General features: G+C 41.3%; 1 protein-coding gene across 2 annotated transcripts in view; it reads left to right on the top strand.

The window, feature by feature from the left end:
* The window catches only part of sugct (succinyl-CoA:glutarate-CoA transferase), a 171,918-nt gene that overhangs the window by 30,457 nt on the left and 124,639 nt on the right, over positions 1–16,822 (top strand). For both annotated transcript variants that reach the window (XM_055929264.1, XM_055929265.1), the window contains one exon: positions 2,281–2,376. In XM_055929264.1, coding sequence (XP_055785239.1) covers positions 2,281–2,376 — 96 coding nt within the window. The remainder of the gene's footprint in view (positions 1–2,280; positions 2,377–16,822) is intronic.

Raw genomic sequence — 16,822 nt, 5'->3', positions numbered from 1 at the left:
AATATATATGCATTATATAACTTTTGCATTTACATATAGTATATTTCCAAATTGAAATGAGAAACTTCTGCAATTTGCTATCAGTTTGGTGCATATTAACCAGCGGGTTAAAGTTGGCATATAACATCTTTTAATTATGTGATTTTCTGTTTGTTAACTGATTTTGTGGTTGAGAAGAAGATGTTTTCCTAAAAATAAAAAACAAATAATATGCAACCATTGTTCAACCTGAGCATGACGTCATTGCAACCAGTTTACCACTGTTTGTCACAATATCAAGTGGTTCTTTAAACTCAGAAACAAATCCTTTTGAAATAACATCTGTTAATACTCTGAGGTTAATGTAAGGATGAGCCTTTTACAATCATGGTTTGGAATAAAGACACACACATTAAATGTGTAACCATGATTGCAGGATTGGCTTTTGAGTGCAAACAGTTCTCATGATATGGAGATGTCAGTGCCAAGGCAATGCAGCCTACAATCTGTTCACAATATGGATATTTCATTCTAAGAATCATTTGAACACACATCTGAGCATATTCTTAAGGTTACAGAATCGAGACTTATTTGATATTGTTCTCCAACCATGTTTTTATTTTATTTCTATAGATGGATGCATCAAATAATCCAACTCCATGATAAAGTAGGAACATGTCATGCAAGGATGCTGAACTATGTGGATGCAATGTGAGCAGAGGGACAGTTGGCTCTGGAAGAGCTCTCGTGCGATCTCCCTGACAGGCCTAAGTGGCGGGGAGAGTGACTGCTGTTCTGGGACCACATTTCTGTTTCACCCAGTGAGGGTGAACTCTTTATGGCTTACACTTTATGGGACAATTACAGGACTCGAACCACACCAGCGGATAGTGGAATCGGCCCAAAATTGGAACCAGTGAAGGACTAAGACTGACCTATCAGAATGGAGCGCAGGCACGCAGAGGGACACAAGCTCAGCTTTTTAAAGGCTTGTTTCTGTTGTCCTCATTGCCAGTTTACCTACTTGACTTTAGTAATCCCTTTAGACCATTTTTTACATTTGGTATCGTCATCATGGCCCGCTTGTGGTTTCTGTCAGGGAAATTCATACCCGTCCAATCTAAATTAGGATAGCTCCTGGCAGGCAAGTAGCTCAAATAAATACGAGTTAGAATGAATGGCTTGGAGAAGTCGAAAATTAACCGAGCCGAAGTCATGGATGTCTGAAAAGCGTGCAGTAATTTATTCTTCTGCCTAAAAGCAACAGTGTGGAGCAAATGATAGGCATTGGAATTGCTACTTGGTTCTTGTCCTGTGGAGTAGTCTTGCGGTACTTGGCATGAATGACCACCCCCCCATCCGAACGAAGTCCCGACACAAGACACAGTATAAAGAATGACTTGAGACATTCTTAAATAGAAGTTGGGATTGAATTGTCATGCAATGCTATTCATATGGCATCCACTATTGTCATCATCAATCTTGCTATTATTACCAATTTACACAGATGTTTACACACTTTCAGGTGTGATTGTTTGACTTTGTTGAGAGTCCGTTAATATAGAACAAACTATAGAGGTCAAGAAGTCGACCGGTGTTATTTAAACACGAAGAGAGACAGTATGTTCCAAAAATTGTGCAAACAGTGGACAATTACCTGAATGTAGAAGCTGTTGGAGATGGATAGGCCCGAAGCATGGCTGTGTGCCAGGCCAGGCTTGCTGTGGAAGTTGGAATGGGGCTTAGAGGAAGAATGCAGATGCTGTGTGGAGACCCTCCATCCCATTTCTGATATTAAATCATCACTACAGGGCTTTGATCTTGGCAAACTCGCTGAATGTTCCTTTAAACATTTGCGTCAACAGCTTCTAAAAGCATCAGTGTTTACATAGCTAAATATTGTCTCAGCTAAAGAGCCTCTCATATGAGGTTTCATCTGGGCATTGTCAACTCACCCCGGGAGTCTGCCATTGACACAACAGGAGATACTGAAATGCTACTCTTAGTGCTTAAAACCTTCAAAACATCTAATATATATCAGCTGGCAATAGACAGTTGCTATTTAGTGAATGATAAATCGATAAGGAACAATAGAGGTGAAGCATGTTGCAAGACGTGGTGGAGCTGTTGCTTGTTTTCACAACAAAGTGCTGTGAAAGTATAAAGTTAACTTGACTCACTAAGCAGCGGGGTGTAATGAGCTTGCTGACAGGTCATAGATTTAAAGCTTGGCTCTCACTGTCCCCTTCTCTCGCTCTCTCTCTCTCTCTCTCTCTCTCTCTCTCGCTCTCTCTCTCTCAGGTGGCTTGTCTCACACACATTGCTGCAAATTACCTCAATGCTGGGAAGGAAGCCAGAAGATGGGGAACAGCCCATGAGAGCATCGTTCCATATCAGGTGCAGTGCAACTAGCGTGCTTTCCACTTAACCAGGGTTCCTTCATTTATTCCCTTCAGTCGGATACAGTAGCTTTACCTGTGTCTTTGAGACCGTTGGCTTGATCGGTTGCGACGGTTTCCAATATGCATAGAAAGTGGATATGCATGGCCTCGTGACACAATGGTCACATGCCAACACAACTGGATACACTCGTCATTTTTGACAGGTTCTAATTGATACGGAGGCGCTACAGTACCAAGCAAAAGAGTGTAGAAACGATTGCTAACTAACTGTAAACAATTTTAGCTAGCTAGCTAAGCATCTTAGCTAATTGTGAGGCTAAACAATTCACTTATTTAGCATTAATTATCCACTGCAAATATCAGTGCTAGCTAGCGCGACGGTGTCTCCAAAACGTACTTTTTTTTACGCTCTATGAGGTCTCCACTTTCCATGCACATTAGATACTGGAGGACCGGTCTTGGTCTCAGACCAAAATGTTAACAATTAATTTTCAGAGGTAAAATCAGGTGTGCAGAATATTTGTTTTCACATTTCTACAATTTCAATTGTTTGATATCTGCCGTGGAAGAACGTTTTAATTGCATAATTGTTCAATTTGATAACCCTTCAGTGAAAATGGCTCAGTAGTTTGGCTGGGAGAAAGTGCTTATGAGGAGATTTGAAGAATGAGCTCACCAGCCTTCCAAACAGGACACAACAAAGTATTTAGTGTGATTTACAGTAGATTCTGTTATTGAAGTAGATAATGTGGTTAGGAACCCAACTGAAGTTTATGATGTGTCATGCCACTAAACCAGACTGCCCCCAAGCTGGTTTCAACTGTCACTCCCAGTTGGATTCTAACCACCATTACTTTTCAGTAGAGCAGAGGGCCCTGCTCAACCCACATTTTCGTTACTGTGCACTGCAATAATATCCGTTTTGGATTTTTTTGAAAACAATGTTAACTGTGGCAATGTGGCTCAGGGAGTTCAACAACACCACACTTTGAACATTGTACTAACTTATGTTTCTCCTTTCACTTAAGCCAATTCCTTCTTCACCACTTAGTGCATTCATTAATCTGTTCCTGTTTGGACCCTGTTCATGCGACCATCATTCATACCAAATAAAATGTATTGGTCACATACACGTGTTTAGCAGATGTTATTGCAGGTGTAACGAAATGCTTGTGTCTCTACCGCAAACAATGCAGTAATATCGAACAATTTCACAACAATACACACACGTCTAAAGTAAAGGAATCGAATTAAGAATATATACAGTTGAAGTTGGAAGTTTACATGCACTGAATTTGGAGTCATTAAAACTAGTTTTTCAACCACTCCACACATTTCTTGTTAACAAACTATAGTTTTGGCAAGTCGGTTAGGACATCTACTTTGTGCATGACACAAGTAATTTTTCCAACAATTGTTTACAGACAGATTATTTCACTTATAATTCACTGTATTACAATTCCAGTGGGTCAGAAGTTTACATACACTAAGTTGACTGTGCCTTTTAAACAGCTTGGAAAATTCCAGAAAATGATGTCATGGCATTAGAAGCTTCTGATGGGTTAATTGACATAATGTAAGTCAATTGGAGGTGTACCTGTGGATGTATTTCAAGGCCTACCTTCAAACTCAGTGCTTCTTTGCTTGACATCATGGGAAAATCAAAAGAAATCAGCCAAGACCTCAGATAAAAAATAGTAGTCCTCCACAAGTCTGGTTCATCCTTGGGAGTAATGTCCAAACTCCTGAAGGTACCACTTTCATCTGTACAAACAGATGTACGCAAGCATAAACACCACGGGACCAGGAAGGAGACAAGTTCTGTCTCCTAGAGATGAACGTCCTTTGGTGCAAATCAATGCCAGAAAAACAGCAAAGGACCTTGTGAAGATGCTGGGGGAAGCAGGTACAAAAGTATCTATATCCACAGTAAAACGAGTCCTATATCGACATAACCTGAAAGGCCGCTCAGCAAGGAAGAAGCATCTGCTCCAAAACTGCCATAAAAAAGCCAGACTATGGTTTGCAACTGCACATTGCGACAAAGATCGTACTTTTTGGAGAAATGTCCTCTGGTCTGATGAAACAAAAATAGAACTGTTTGGCCATAATGACCATCGTTATGTTTGGAGGAAAAAGGGGGAGCTTGCAAGCCGAGGAACACCATCCCAACCGTGAAGCACAGGGGTTGAAGCATCATGTTGTGGTGGTGCTTTGCTGCAAGAGGGACTGGTGCACTTCACAAAATAGATGGCATCATGAGGCTGGAAAATGATGTGAAGATATTAAAGCAGCATCTCAAGACATCATTCAGGAAGTTAAGGCTTGGTCGTAAATGGTTCTTCCAAATGGACAATGACCCCAAGCATACTTTCAAAGTTGTGTCAAAATGGCTTAAGGACAACAAAGTCAAGGTATTGGAGTTGCCATCTCAAAGCCCTGACCTCAATCCTATAGAACATTTGTGGGCTCTGAAAAGCGTGTGCAAGCAAGGAGGACTACAAACCTGACTCAGTTACACCAGCTTTGTCTGGAGGAATGGGCCAGAATTCACCCAACTTATTGTGGGAAGCTACCCAAAACGTTTGACCCAAGTTAAACAATTTAAAGGCAATGCTACCAAATAATAATTGAAGTATGTAAACTTCTGACCCCCTTTGAATGTGATGAAAGAAATAAAAGCTGAAATAAATAATTCTCTTTACTATTATTCTGACATTTCACATTCTTAAAATAAAGTGGTGATCCTAACTGACCTAAGACAATGATTTTTTACTAGGATTAAATGTCAGGAATTGTGAAAAACTGAGTTTAAATGTATTTGGCTAAGGTGCATGTAAACCTTCGACTTCAAATGTAAATATTTGGTTGAGCAATGTCATAGACTAAGATACATTATTAAAGTGGCCAGTGATTTCAAGTCCATGTATATTGGGCAGCAGCCTCGAATGTGCTAGTGATGGCCATATAACAGTTGGATGGCCTTGAGATAGAAGCTGTTTTTCAGTCTCTCGGTCCCAGCTTTGATGCACCTGTACTGACCTGGCCTTCTGGATGATAGCTGGGTGAACAGGCAGTGGCTCGGGTGGTTGTTGCCCTTGATGATCTTTTTGACCTTCTTGTGACTTCGGGTGCTGTATGTGTCCTGGAGGGCAGGTAGTTTTCCCATGTGATGCGTTGTGCAGACCGCACCACCCTCTGGAGAGCCCTCCGGTTGTGGGCGGTGCAGTTGCCGTACCAGGCGGTGATACAGCCCGACAGGATGCTCTCAATTGTGCACCTGTAGAAGTTTGAGGGTTTTAGGTGACAAGCCAAAGTTCTTCAGCCTCCTGAGGTTGAAGAGGCGCTGTTGCACCTTCTTCACCACCCTGTCTGTGTGGTTGGGTGGACGAATTCAGTTTGTCAGTGATGTGTACGCCAAGGAACTTGAATCTTTCCACCTTCTCCACTGCGGTCCTGTCTATGTAGATAGGGGGGTGATCCCTCTGCTGTTTCCTGAAGTCCACGATGAGCTCCTTTGTTTTGTTGACGTTGAGTGAGAGGTTATTTTTCTGGCACCACACTCCCTGGGCCCTCATCTCCTCCCTGTAGGCTGTCTCGTCATTTTTGGTAATCAGGCCTACTACTTTTGAGTCTTTTGCAAACTTGATGATTTGAGTTGGAGGCGTGTGTAGCCACGCAGTCATGGGTGAACAGGGAGTACAGGAGGGGGCTCAGCACGCACCCTTGTTTGGTCCCAGTGTTGAGGATCAGCGAAGTGGAGGTGTTATTTCCTACCTTCACCACCTAGGGGTGGCCCGTCAGGATGTCCAGGACACAGTTGCACAGTGCTTGGTTCAGACCCAGAGCCTCAAGCTGATGAGCTTGGAGGTGTTATGGTGTTGAATGCTGAGCTATAGTCAATGAACAGCATTCTTACATAGGTATTCCTCTTGTCCAGATGGGATAGGGCAGTGTGCAGTGCGATGGCAATTGGATCGTCTGTGGATCTATTGGGGCGGTAAGCAATTTGAAGTGAGTCTAGGGTGGCGGGTAAGGTAGAGATTGTATGATCCTTGACTAGTCTCTCAAAGCACTTCATGATGACAGAAGTAAGTGCTATGTAATTTTGTTCAGTTACCTTAGCTTTCTTGGGTACAGGAACAATGGTGGCCATCTTGAAGCATTTGGGACAGCAGACTGGGATAGAGTGAGATTCAATATGTCCGTAAACTCTCCAGCCAGCTGGTCTGTGCATGCTCAGAGGACACAGCTAGGGATGTCGTATGGGCTGGCAGCCTTACGAGGGTTAACATGCTTAAATGACTTACTCACGTCGGCCACGGAGAAGAAGGCCACGTTGGTGACAATGTGTGTTAAGCTTGTCCGGAAGCAAGACGTCAGTGTCCACGACGTGGCTGGTTTGCCCTTCATAGTCCTTGATTGACCCTGCCACATACGTCTCGTGTCTGATTCGTTAAATTGAGACTCCACTTTGTCTCTATACTGTTTGATAGCCTTACGGAGGGAATAACTACATTTTTTGGATTCTGACATATTCCCTGTCACCTTGCCATGGTTGAATGCGGTGGTTCGCGATTTCCGTTTTATTCTAATGCTGCCATTTTTCCACGTTTTCTGTTTAGGGTAGGTTTTAATAATCACAGAGGGTACAACATCTTCTATTCACTTCCAGATAAACTCAGTCACCGTATCAGTGTATTCGTCAATGTTATTCTCGAAGCTACCTGGAAACATATCCCAGTCCGTGTGATCAAAACAATCTTGGAAGCGTGGATTCCGATTGGTCAGGTATAATTTATCTACAGTGAGCTCCAAAAGTATTGGGACAGTGACAAAATTGTTGTTGTTTTGGCTCTGTACTCTATGAAGTGACGATCCATTCAGACCAGCCTTACTGCTTGAACTTTCATACCTACATTAAATGGAGACATGTATACCTCTAATAATGCCACTTAGTTTTGCATTCCATGCACTTACTTAAATGTTAATATGAAGTTGCAAACGCTTGGCCTTGCAGGCTCAACAGTGGTTTCAAAGTCTGTTGGCAGCATGTGCTGGTTTGCTAACCCACTGAATGCAAAGTTAAGTGCCAAGCAGTGATGCATCGGGTCCTATTTTTACAGTCTTTGGTATGACTTGGCCAGGGATCAAACTCCCAACCTTCTAATCTCATGGCAGACACTAACCACAAGGCCACTGAGTTGGTACTGATAAAGGCCCACTCATTAATTTGAGAAACAACAAAATGGCAGACTCGGCACTTGGTTAGTATTAGTATACTATTAGGCCTACCTCCCACTATCACTTGTTTTGATGTTTTGATTCTCATACAAAAATACACCTGAAAGAAGAAGCTTCACCATCCTATTTTGATATTGGCCTTATTTATTTTCTATTCATATTTCCCTTTGATTTTAGCAGGGGAAGGCCCATTGAGACCAAAGTCGCACCTAGTCTTTTTGTCTCACTAAATCAAGATGCATTATTTGTTTTGTTGCACTAGAAAACAGCCCCACCACCTCTTGAATCCATTTCGAAAAGCATTTGAATGGGTTCAAGAGGGAGCTTGGCGTTTGGTTCAGGCTGCTTGCAGAGGAAGCTTGAGTGAGCACAAGTCTCTCATGCTGCTCTTTTTAGTAAGCAAAGACACTGGGAGGAACGGCGCACTCCATTTTGATTTCAATAAAGATTTTTTTACACTGCGCCTCATAGAGATTTATGCAATTGGCAAAATCTTTTTTTTAAATGTTCCATTTTGATTATAGTGTTTCATGTTAGAGTGCGATTTAGACAATTATCATAAAACCTACGTAATTAGTAAACCAATCAGAGACTACCATTGGATAGATAAATGAGGTAGATGTGTCATGTAAAAAACGGTTGAACATTGAGGATAGATTTCAATCACAAAATATTAGTGTGAATTACTTTTGTCCTTGCATTATTTTTGTGGTAAAAAATGTCTATTTTGCTTGAGGTGTAGTTTTCCCCCTGATTTCCTGTACTTAGCCGTTACTGTACTTACAATTTGGATTACATTTAGAATGGGGGCAATAAATAGGTGTTTTGTTCCTCATCCAAATCAATGTTGTCATTTCTATTATACATTGAGCTGAGCGGCGTATTTATATTATTCTGTCCCATCTGCTTTTTGAGCACTCTGGGTTACACTGTGTGTTGTCACTGTGTGAGTGTCCCTGTCAAAAGTTTGGACACACCTACTCATTCAAGGGTTTTAATTCATTTTTACTCTTTTCTACATTGTAGAATAATAGTGAAGACATAAAAAAATATGAAATAACACATTTGGAGTCATGTAGTAACCAAAAAAGTATATTTGAGATTCTTCAAAGTAGCCACCCTTTGCCTTGATGACAGCTTTGCACACTCTTAGCATTCTCTCAACCAGCGACACCTGGAATGCTTTTCCAACAGTCTTGAAGGAGTTCCCACATATGCTGAGCACTTGTTGGCTGCGTTTCCTTCACTCTGCGGTCCAACTTATCCCAAACCATCTCAATTGGGTTGAGGTCAGGTGATTGTGGAGGCCAGGTCATCTGATGCAGCACTCCATCACTCTCCTTCAAATAGCCCTTACACAGCCTGGAGGTGTGTTGGGTCATTGTCCTGTTGAAAAACAAATGATAGTCCCACTAAGCGCAAACCAGATGGGATGGCGTATTGCTGCAGAATACTGTGGTAGCTGTGCTGGTTAAGTATGCCTTGAATTCTAAAGAAATCACAGACATTGTCATCAGCAAAGCACCCCCACACCAACACACCTCCATGCTTCACAGTGGGAACCACACATGTGGGGATCATCTGTTCACCTTACTCTGTGTCTCACAAAGACACGGCGGTTTGAATCAAAAATCTCAAATTTGTAATCATCAGACAAAAGGACAGATTTCCATTGGTCTAATGTCAAGCAAGTCTCTTCTTCTTATTGGTGTCCTTTAGTAGTGGGTTCTTTGCAGCAATTCGACCATGAAGGCCTGATTTCATACAGTCTCCTCTGAACAGTTGATGTTGAGATGTGTGTGTTACTTAAACTGAAGCATTTTTTTGAGCGTCAATTTCTGAGGCTGGTAACTCAAATTAACTTATCGTTTGCAACAGAGGTAACTCTGGATCTTCCTTTCCTGTGGCGGTACTCATGAGAGCCAGTTTCATCATAGCGCTTGATGGTTTTCGCGACTGCACTTGAAGAAACGTTCAAAGTTCTTTAAATGTTTCCGGATTGACTGACCTTCATGTCTTAAAGTAATGATGGACTGTCATTTCTCTTTGCTTATTTGAGCTGTTCTTGCTAAAGAATGGACTTGGTATTTTACCAAATAGGTCTATCTTCTGTATACCACCCCAATCTGTCACAACACAACTGATTGTCTCAAACGCATTAAAATGGAATGAAATTCCACACATTAACTTTTAACAAGGCACACCTGTTAATTGACATGCATTCCAGGTGACTACCTCATGAAGCTGGTTGAGAGAATGCCAAGAGAATGCCAAAAGTGTGCAAAACTTTCATCAAGGCAAAGGGTGGCTACTTTGAAGAATCTCAAATATATTTTGATTTGTTTAATACCTTTTTGGTTACTCCATGATTACATATGTGTTATTTCATAGTTTTGATATCTTCACTATTATTCTACAATGTAGAAAATAGTAAAAATAAAATAAAACCCCAACTTTTGACTGGTATTGTATAATGTTCTTATCATGACCGATATGTTGGAGATGCATCAATGTATTCATATAAATGCCAGCCAGCCAGGCCAGTTCAGCTTTGATTTCTGTTTCTTTTGGTTTCCATTTTGCTGTTGTGATTACTCTTGGGGAGATTAACTGCAGATAGATGGGCGGAGAGTTTGTCCAAACATTGCCACTTGTCTGGTACATTTTTCTAGATTTTGAGCTTTTAGTGATAATACATGTATTCCGGCACTATAGGTCAGGTCTTGCCCAAACACAGCAAATAATCGATGCCTCTTTTTGACACATATCTCATGTGTTTGACTATGAAGGACTGAAGGAATGATATTTTATCGATGTAGAAAAAAAATGTTTATGCATTTTCAGACTAAAATGAAGTTATTAATTTTGTGGTGTACATAAACCCACATAGGCATGCAAAATGTGCTAAAATTACACCATTGCGGTGCATTTGATGAAGTTGTGGTCGGGTGCTGTCTTTCCCCTAATGTCTTCATCTTGTCATGAAAAAGACATCTTTACCTGCTTGTAACAGACCAGTTGGTTGTAATATGCTTATATGAGGTCTTCTCAACTAGAACCCCCATTTACAAACAGAAAAGGACGTTGTGCCAAATTTAGCACAAGAGGGATCATGCGGTTTGTTTTAATTCTGGTATTGGTGTTTGATTAAGTGCCTGTGCCCACAAAATAATGCATATCTGTGGACAGAAAGATTTTTGGTTTATCAGAAAATTAATCATGTGGGTTTTCCGTCTGACGTTTACATGTCATTTGATAGCTGCGTTTTACTCGCCGCAAGTAGGCCTACTGTGGGATTGGCCATGATTTATATTTTTCCTATAACCGTTTGGTCTCCGTATTGGAATAGAATAATAAAAGAAGGAAAATATATATCAATGTGGTGTGTTAGTGTGTGGGAATATGCATGATTGCTGTGATTCTGTATGTTTAAATAAGTAAATGTTATGGATTTGTTTCAGTGTGCGTATTTTCAAATGCTTCTGTGCATGTCTTACATGCGTATATTGCCAAGTTTGAGAATTGAATTGAACTATATTTTTTTTCTCTGAATGTCAGTGTTGATATACAGAACATGTTAAGTTTATGTCCCCGCACATCTGTTTTTAGTAGGAGGGAGAATGTACATTCATTGGGTTGGGTCTTATTGTGTGAACATGATATTAAGACCAGTATCTTTGGTCCAATGAGTGGCACTTGTAGCGGCACTCCCTAAGTGTACACTCTACCCACAATGCCATTCTCCCTTGGGCCTGGGATGAAACAGTGGCTTTGGTTTGGGTTATGGTTGGGCTGTGTTATGTGCAGTGCGGCCAGTTCCGGTCCACACATGAGAGGGGATGTGGCCTGCTTAACAGGGTATCCGGTTTTAGGATCAAGGAGACGGGTTCTCCTCTTGTTTTTAACTCTTTGCCCCGTAGCTGTGTGTAGCATTGACTAGTGACTTTTATGGAGGAGGAGGAGAGACATTAAACTCGTTCCACAGAAGTGGGAGACTTCAGAAGGGAACGTCATAGGAAACAGTTTCTGCAGCCTTCTCTTTCATCTGGTGCTCTTTTTCTGCACACAGTTCACAATCTGATGTAAAGTGATGACCTCTTCTGCTTTACTTCCGTTTTCAGTCCCATACTGTTATGAATTGGCTTCAAGAATATATCATTAAGATTATATCATCATTATAGTTTGAATTTGCATCTTAACCCAGATAATTAATGCAGTGGATGATTTGACAGTCCATTGTTGTACTAGTGAAAACAGAATATTGTCAAATTTGATTACATGGTAAGTGGCAGGCTGTGGCACATATTGTCCTGGAAAAACCTTGTATCTAAATTGCAGTTATTTTCATGTCATGACTCTAATGCCAATCAAAGTAATTTAGGTCTTACATAGAGGGTTCACATATCGTCAGCATCCTGGAACAACCTATTTTCCCAAAAATGTTCAGGTGTAAAGAAAACGGAAAAACAAATTTCGCCCCAGCCTTTGCCAGAGACTGAGCTTGCCTCAGACTGCTCATGAGTCATTTGAGAAGACCACCTGGAATCAAAGCAAGCAGGGTGATGTTCACAAGCCATGTGGCCTTCTCGTCCCAGCTCAGCTCCAAACCTTAATGGTTAAGATACTGTTACCTCCATATCTAGTCACAGCTGCAATAGTCTCTCAGTTTCAAATAACCAGACTACTAGACTCACTTAAGCCCTGATGCCCAAGGAATTAAAAAAATTATAAGCATAGACTCTTGAATTACCTCATTTAAAAAAAAAAAAACGTATCTTGTTGGAACAACTTTGTATCTCAGTCGAACGACTTTGTATCGCAGTCGAACGACTTTGTATCGCAGTCGAACGACTTTGTATCGCAGTCGAACGACTTTGTATCGCAGTCGAACGACTTTGTATCGCAGTCGAACGACTTTGTATCGCAGTCGAACGACTTTGTATCGCAGTCGAACGACTTTGTATCGCAGTCGAACGACTTTGTAATAACTTTTTACTTAGTCTTTCAAAAGAAGATACTAAGTTTTTCAAACAAAATACTAAGTTGTTTGAACAACTTATTATCTAATTTGAAAGACCTAATTTGTATTTTGTCTAATAGGCCTCATTTACTTGTCAGACCGTGTAATGGTTGCATCAGCCATTTAATTTGTAGAGCACATTTCCCACACTCAATGCACATGTGAAGCTTGTTGGTGCTTGCTTCTGTGCGCAAATCATTTGACCGCTGCAGTTTGAGTTGATTTATTCCCTTTTATTTATGAAAATAAATTAATACTGGCCTTTTATTATTTACAATTTATTTAAGATGTTTTAGCTTAATTGATTTATATTATGGTGTTAGTATTCCAAGATTTATATATATATATATATATATACACTGCTCAAAAAAATAAAGGGAACACTTAAACAACACAATGTAACTCCAAGTCAATCACACTTCTGTGAAATCAAACTGTCCACTTAGGAAGCAACACTGATTGACAATAAATTTCACATGCTGTTGTGCAAATGGAATAGACAAAAGGTGGAAATTATAGGCAATTAGCAAGACACCCCCCAAAACAGGAGTGATTCTGCAGGTGGTGACCACAGACCACTTCTCAGTTCCTATGCTTCCTGGCTGATGTTTTGGTCACTTTTGAATGCTGGCGGTGCTCTCACTCTAGTGGTAGCATGAGACGGAGTCTACAACCCACACAAGTGGCTCAGGTAGTGCAGTTCATCCAGGATGGCACATCAATGCGAACTGTGGCAAAAAGGTTTGCTGTGTCTGTCAGCGTAGTGTTCAGAGCATGCAGGCGCTACCAGGAGACAGGCCAGTACATCAGGAGACGTGGAGGAGGCCGTAGGAGGGCAACAACCCAGCAGCAGGACCGCTACCTCCGCCTTTGTGCAAGGAGGTGCACTGCCAGAGCCCTGCAAAATGACCTCCAGCAGGCCACAAATGTGCATGTGTCAGCATATGGTCTCACAAGGGGTCTGAGGATCTCATCTCGGTACCTAATGGCAGTCAGGCTACCTCTGGCGAGCACATGGAGGGCTGTGCGGCCCCACAAAGAAATGCCACCCTACACCATGACTGACCCATCGCCAAACCGGTCATGCTGGAGGATGTTGCAGGCAGCAGAACGTTCTCCACGGCGTCTCCGGACTCTGTCACGTCTGTCACATGTGCTCATGTGCTCAGTGTGAACCTGCTTTCATCTGTGAAGAGCACAGGGCGCCAGTGGCGAATTTGCCAATCTTGGTGTTCTCTGGCAAATGCCAAACGTCCTGCACGGTGTTGGGCTGTAAGCACAACCCCCACCTGTGGACGTCGGGCCCTCATACCACCCTCATGGAGTCTGTTTCTGACCGTTTGAGCAGACACATATATACATATATATATATATATATATTACAGTAGCCTATGTATTGCATACCTAAAAACTCTGTTAATACGTTTGAAGTCCTTCAAAATAGAAACTACATATCCTAATGTTAGAAAGTAGAATATAAATTAGATATAGATACTGTGGGTGGGGTAGGCTAAATAATTACAAACGAATAGGCTTAATTAAAATAATGGTGATTAAAGGAAATGAAAAATCCTAGACAAAGCATTCCCAGAGCTTGTTGCTGAGCAGTACCAGAGCACAATTGGAATGGGAGAGAAGGCCAACACCATATTTTAAATCTGCTCGAATTATTCTCAATTACATGCTCTGGCATACAAAATAAGCCCTGCTTTAGGCTATCAAAGAACTGTCACTGAATATTCATATCAATGGATAGAATCAGTAAATTAATGGCTGCAACTGTCATTACACGGTTTGACAAGCTGCATAACAAATGAGACCTAATTTGACAAAATAACAATTAAGTCATTCAAACGAGATACTAAGTCATTCGAATGAGATAATGGCAATGTTAAAAAAAACATTTTGGGGGGAGGCTTGGGCTTCAGGTTACTTAGCAAAATAGACAACATCAAACACTCTGGTAATTAAATGTTTCACCTATTATATATGATGTAGCATGGGGATTATGGGACTGGAGGATTATTTTGTGTTGTCGCCCATTCAGAGGGATAGTACATTTTGTCAAGGAAACTAGTTGTTGGTATGTGAAAGGTTGTCCAGGTTTGTAATTGAGTTCATATTCCATATTTTCTCAGTTTTTTTAATTAAATATTTCATGCTTGTTTTTTAAAATAAAATATTTCATAATTCATTATTATCATGAAAACCAAACCATTGCGCTGTTCTGTGAGAGAAGTGAGTTTAGCCTATTGTCCAATGAGCCAACCACGGAAACTGACGACTCCATTTTAACACTGTTGTTCCTCGCTGTCCATTCCCGTTCAGGATTCATGCCAGCATGTGAGGTGCCCTGGTGGGAGGACAATCGAGGGAACTTGCATTAGGTCAGAGAGGCATCAAACTGGGCCTGTCTGTCTACAGAGCTGTCTGAGTCTAAAGTGTTGCAGAGCAGTTTAAAGGGCGATTGTCTGGGCCCAGTGGGAAACTGGTTTTCTCCCCTCTCTTTTCTGCCACAGTCCTCCACCATCGCTCCCCTTCCTTAATTTGAAATAATTTGATCTGATGGCTAAAAGTTTGTCAAAACAAAATCTCATTAACCACTGTCTGTGCACTTTGTTCCCTAGTTCCCTTTGTCCCACTGGCTGGCAAGGAAGATGAGCTGCGAAAATGTGGGGGCTAAAAGGGGATAGCAACATGAATCAAAGCTTTGTTTTAAGGTGTATCACCCCAGACAAACAATGAAGCATGTCTTGATTTACTCCAGAGTGAGGGTGGGTGGAAAAAACTTCAGGGGTAGCCGGGTGGTTGCAAGGTTATGCCTTTTAAATCACTCCCCGTCGAGACAGCACTGTCAACAAATGCAAGCCTCAAAGCGGGAAGTTGATGACTGTTTTGTCTCTTGAAGTAGTGTATGGGAATTGGGAAAGAAACTACTGGATCTCCACCGAACTCTCAAGGAAGTTTCAGTTCAAGGGTCAGAGGTTCCTTGTTGTTTGGTCCTCCATACCTGTTACCATATCATTGAGTGTCTCTGTGATTTAGCAAACCAAGTAATGTCCAGATCAGTAGCCTGATTGGTTCCCCCGAGAACATCTGGATGGTGAACTCATGGTCTCTTGCTCTGGATCTGTATGGAACTTTTAGAGGGGTTACTAAACCTTAAAGGGGTGTTCCACTCAAAATACCACATAACTATATAACTACACGAAACAAAAATATAAATGCAACATGTAAAGTGTTGGCTCCATGTTTCAGTGGTTGAAATTAAAGATACCAGAAATGTTCCATATGCACAAAAGGCATATTTCTCTAAAATGTTGTGCACAAATTTGTTTACAGCTCTGTGAGCATTTCTTCTTTGCTAAGATAATCCATCCACCTGGCAGGTGTGGCATATCAAGAAGCTGATTTAACAACATGATCATTACACAGGTGCACCTTGTGCTGGGGACAATAAAATGCCGCTCTAGAATGTGCATTTCTGTCACCCAACACAATGCCACAGATGTCTCAAGTTTTGAGGGAGCCTGCAATTGGCTGCTGACTGCAGGAATGTCCACCAGAGCTGTTGCCAGAGAATTGAATGTTATTTTCTCTGCCATAAGCCGCCTCCAACGTCATTTTAGATAATTTGTCAGTATATTCCAACCAGCCTCACAACCGCCGACCACGTGTATGGTGTCGTTTGGGCGAGCTGTTTGCTGATTTCAACATTGTGAACAGAGTGCCGCATGGTGGGTTATGGTATGGGCAGGCATGAGCTATGGACAATGAACACAATTGCATTTTATCGCTGGCAATTTAAATGCAAAGAGATACCGTGACGAGATCCTGAGGTCCATTGTTGTGCCATTCATCCGCAGCCATCACCTAATGTTTCAGCATGATAATGCTCTAGTTAAATAATCATCTCCTTACAACCAACATTGTTGCATAAAATAAATGTTGCCCTTAGTCAATGACTGAACAAACCGGGATTTAAACAGAGCAATAATTTTAAAACAAAATAACCACTCTCTGCTTCTCTGCCATCATTTATTTGTCTATTACAGATCAGTCTCTCCAAAGTGTTGCTCCTTAAACTACACTACATGACCAAAAGTATGAGGACACCTGCTCGTCGAACATCTTATTCCAAAATCATGGGCATTAATATGGGTTTGGTCCCCCTTTG

Source organism: Salvelinus fontinalis, chromosome 7 (genome assembly GCF_029448725.1).
Source record: "Salvelinus fontinalis isolate EN_2023a chromosome 7, ASM2944872v1, whole genome shotgun sequence".
Taxonomy (NCBI): domain Eukaryota; kingdom Metazoa; phylum Chordata; class Actinopteri; order Salmoniformes; family Salmonidae; genus Salvelinus; species Salvelinus fontinalis.
The sequence above is the reverse complement of the archived record's forward strand: the minus strand, read 5'-3'. Positions and strand labels throughout refer to the sequence as shown.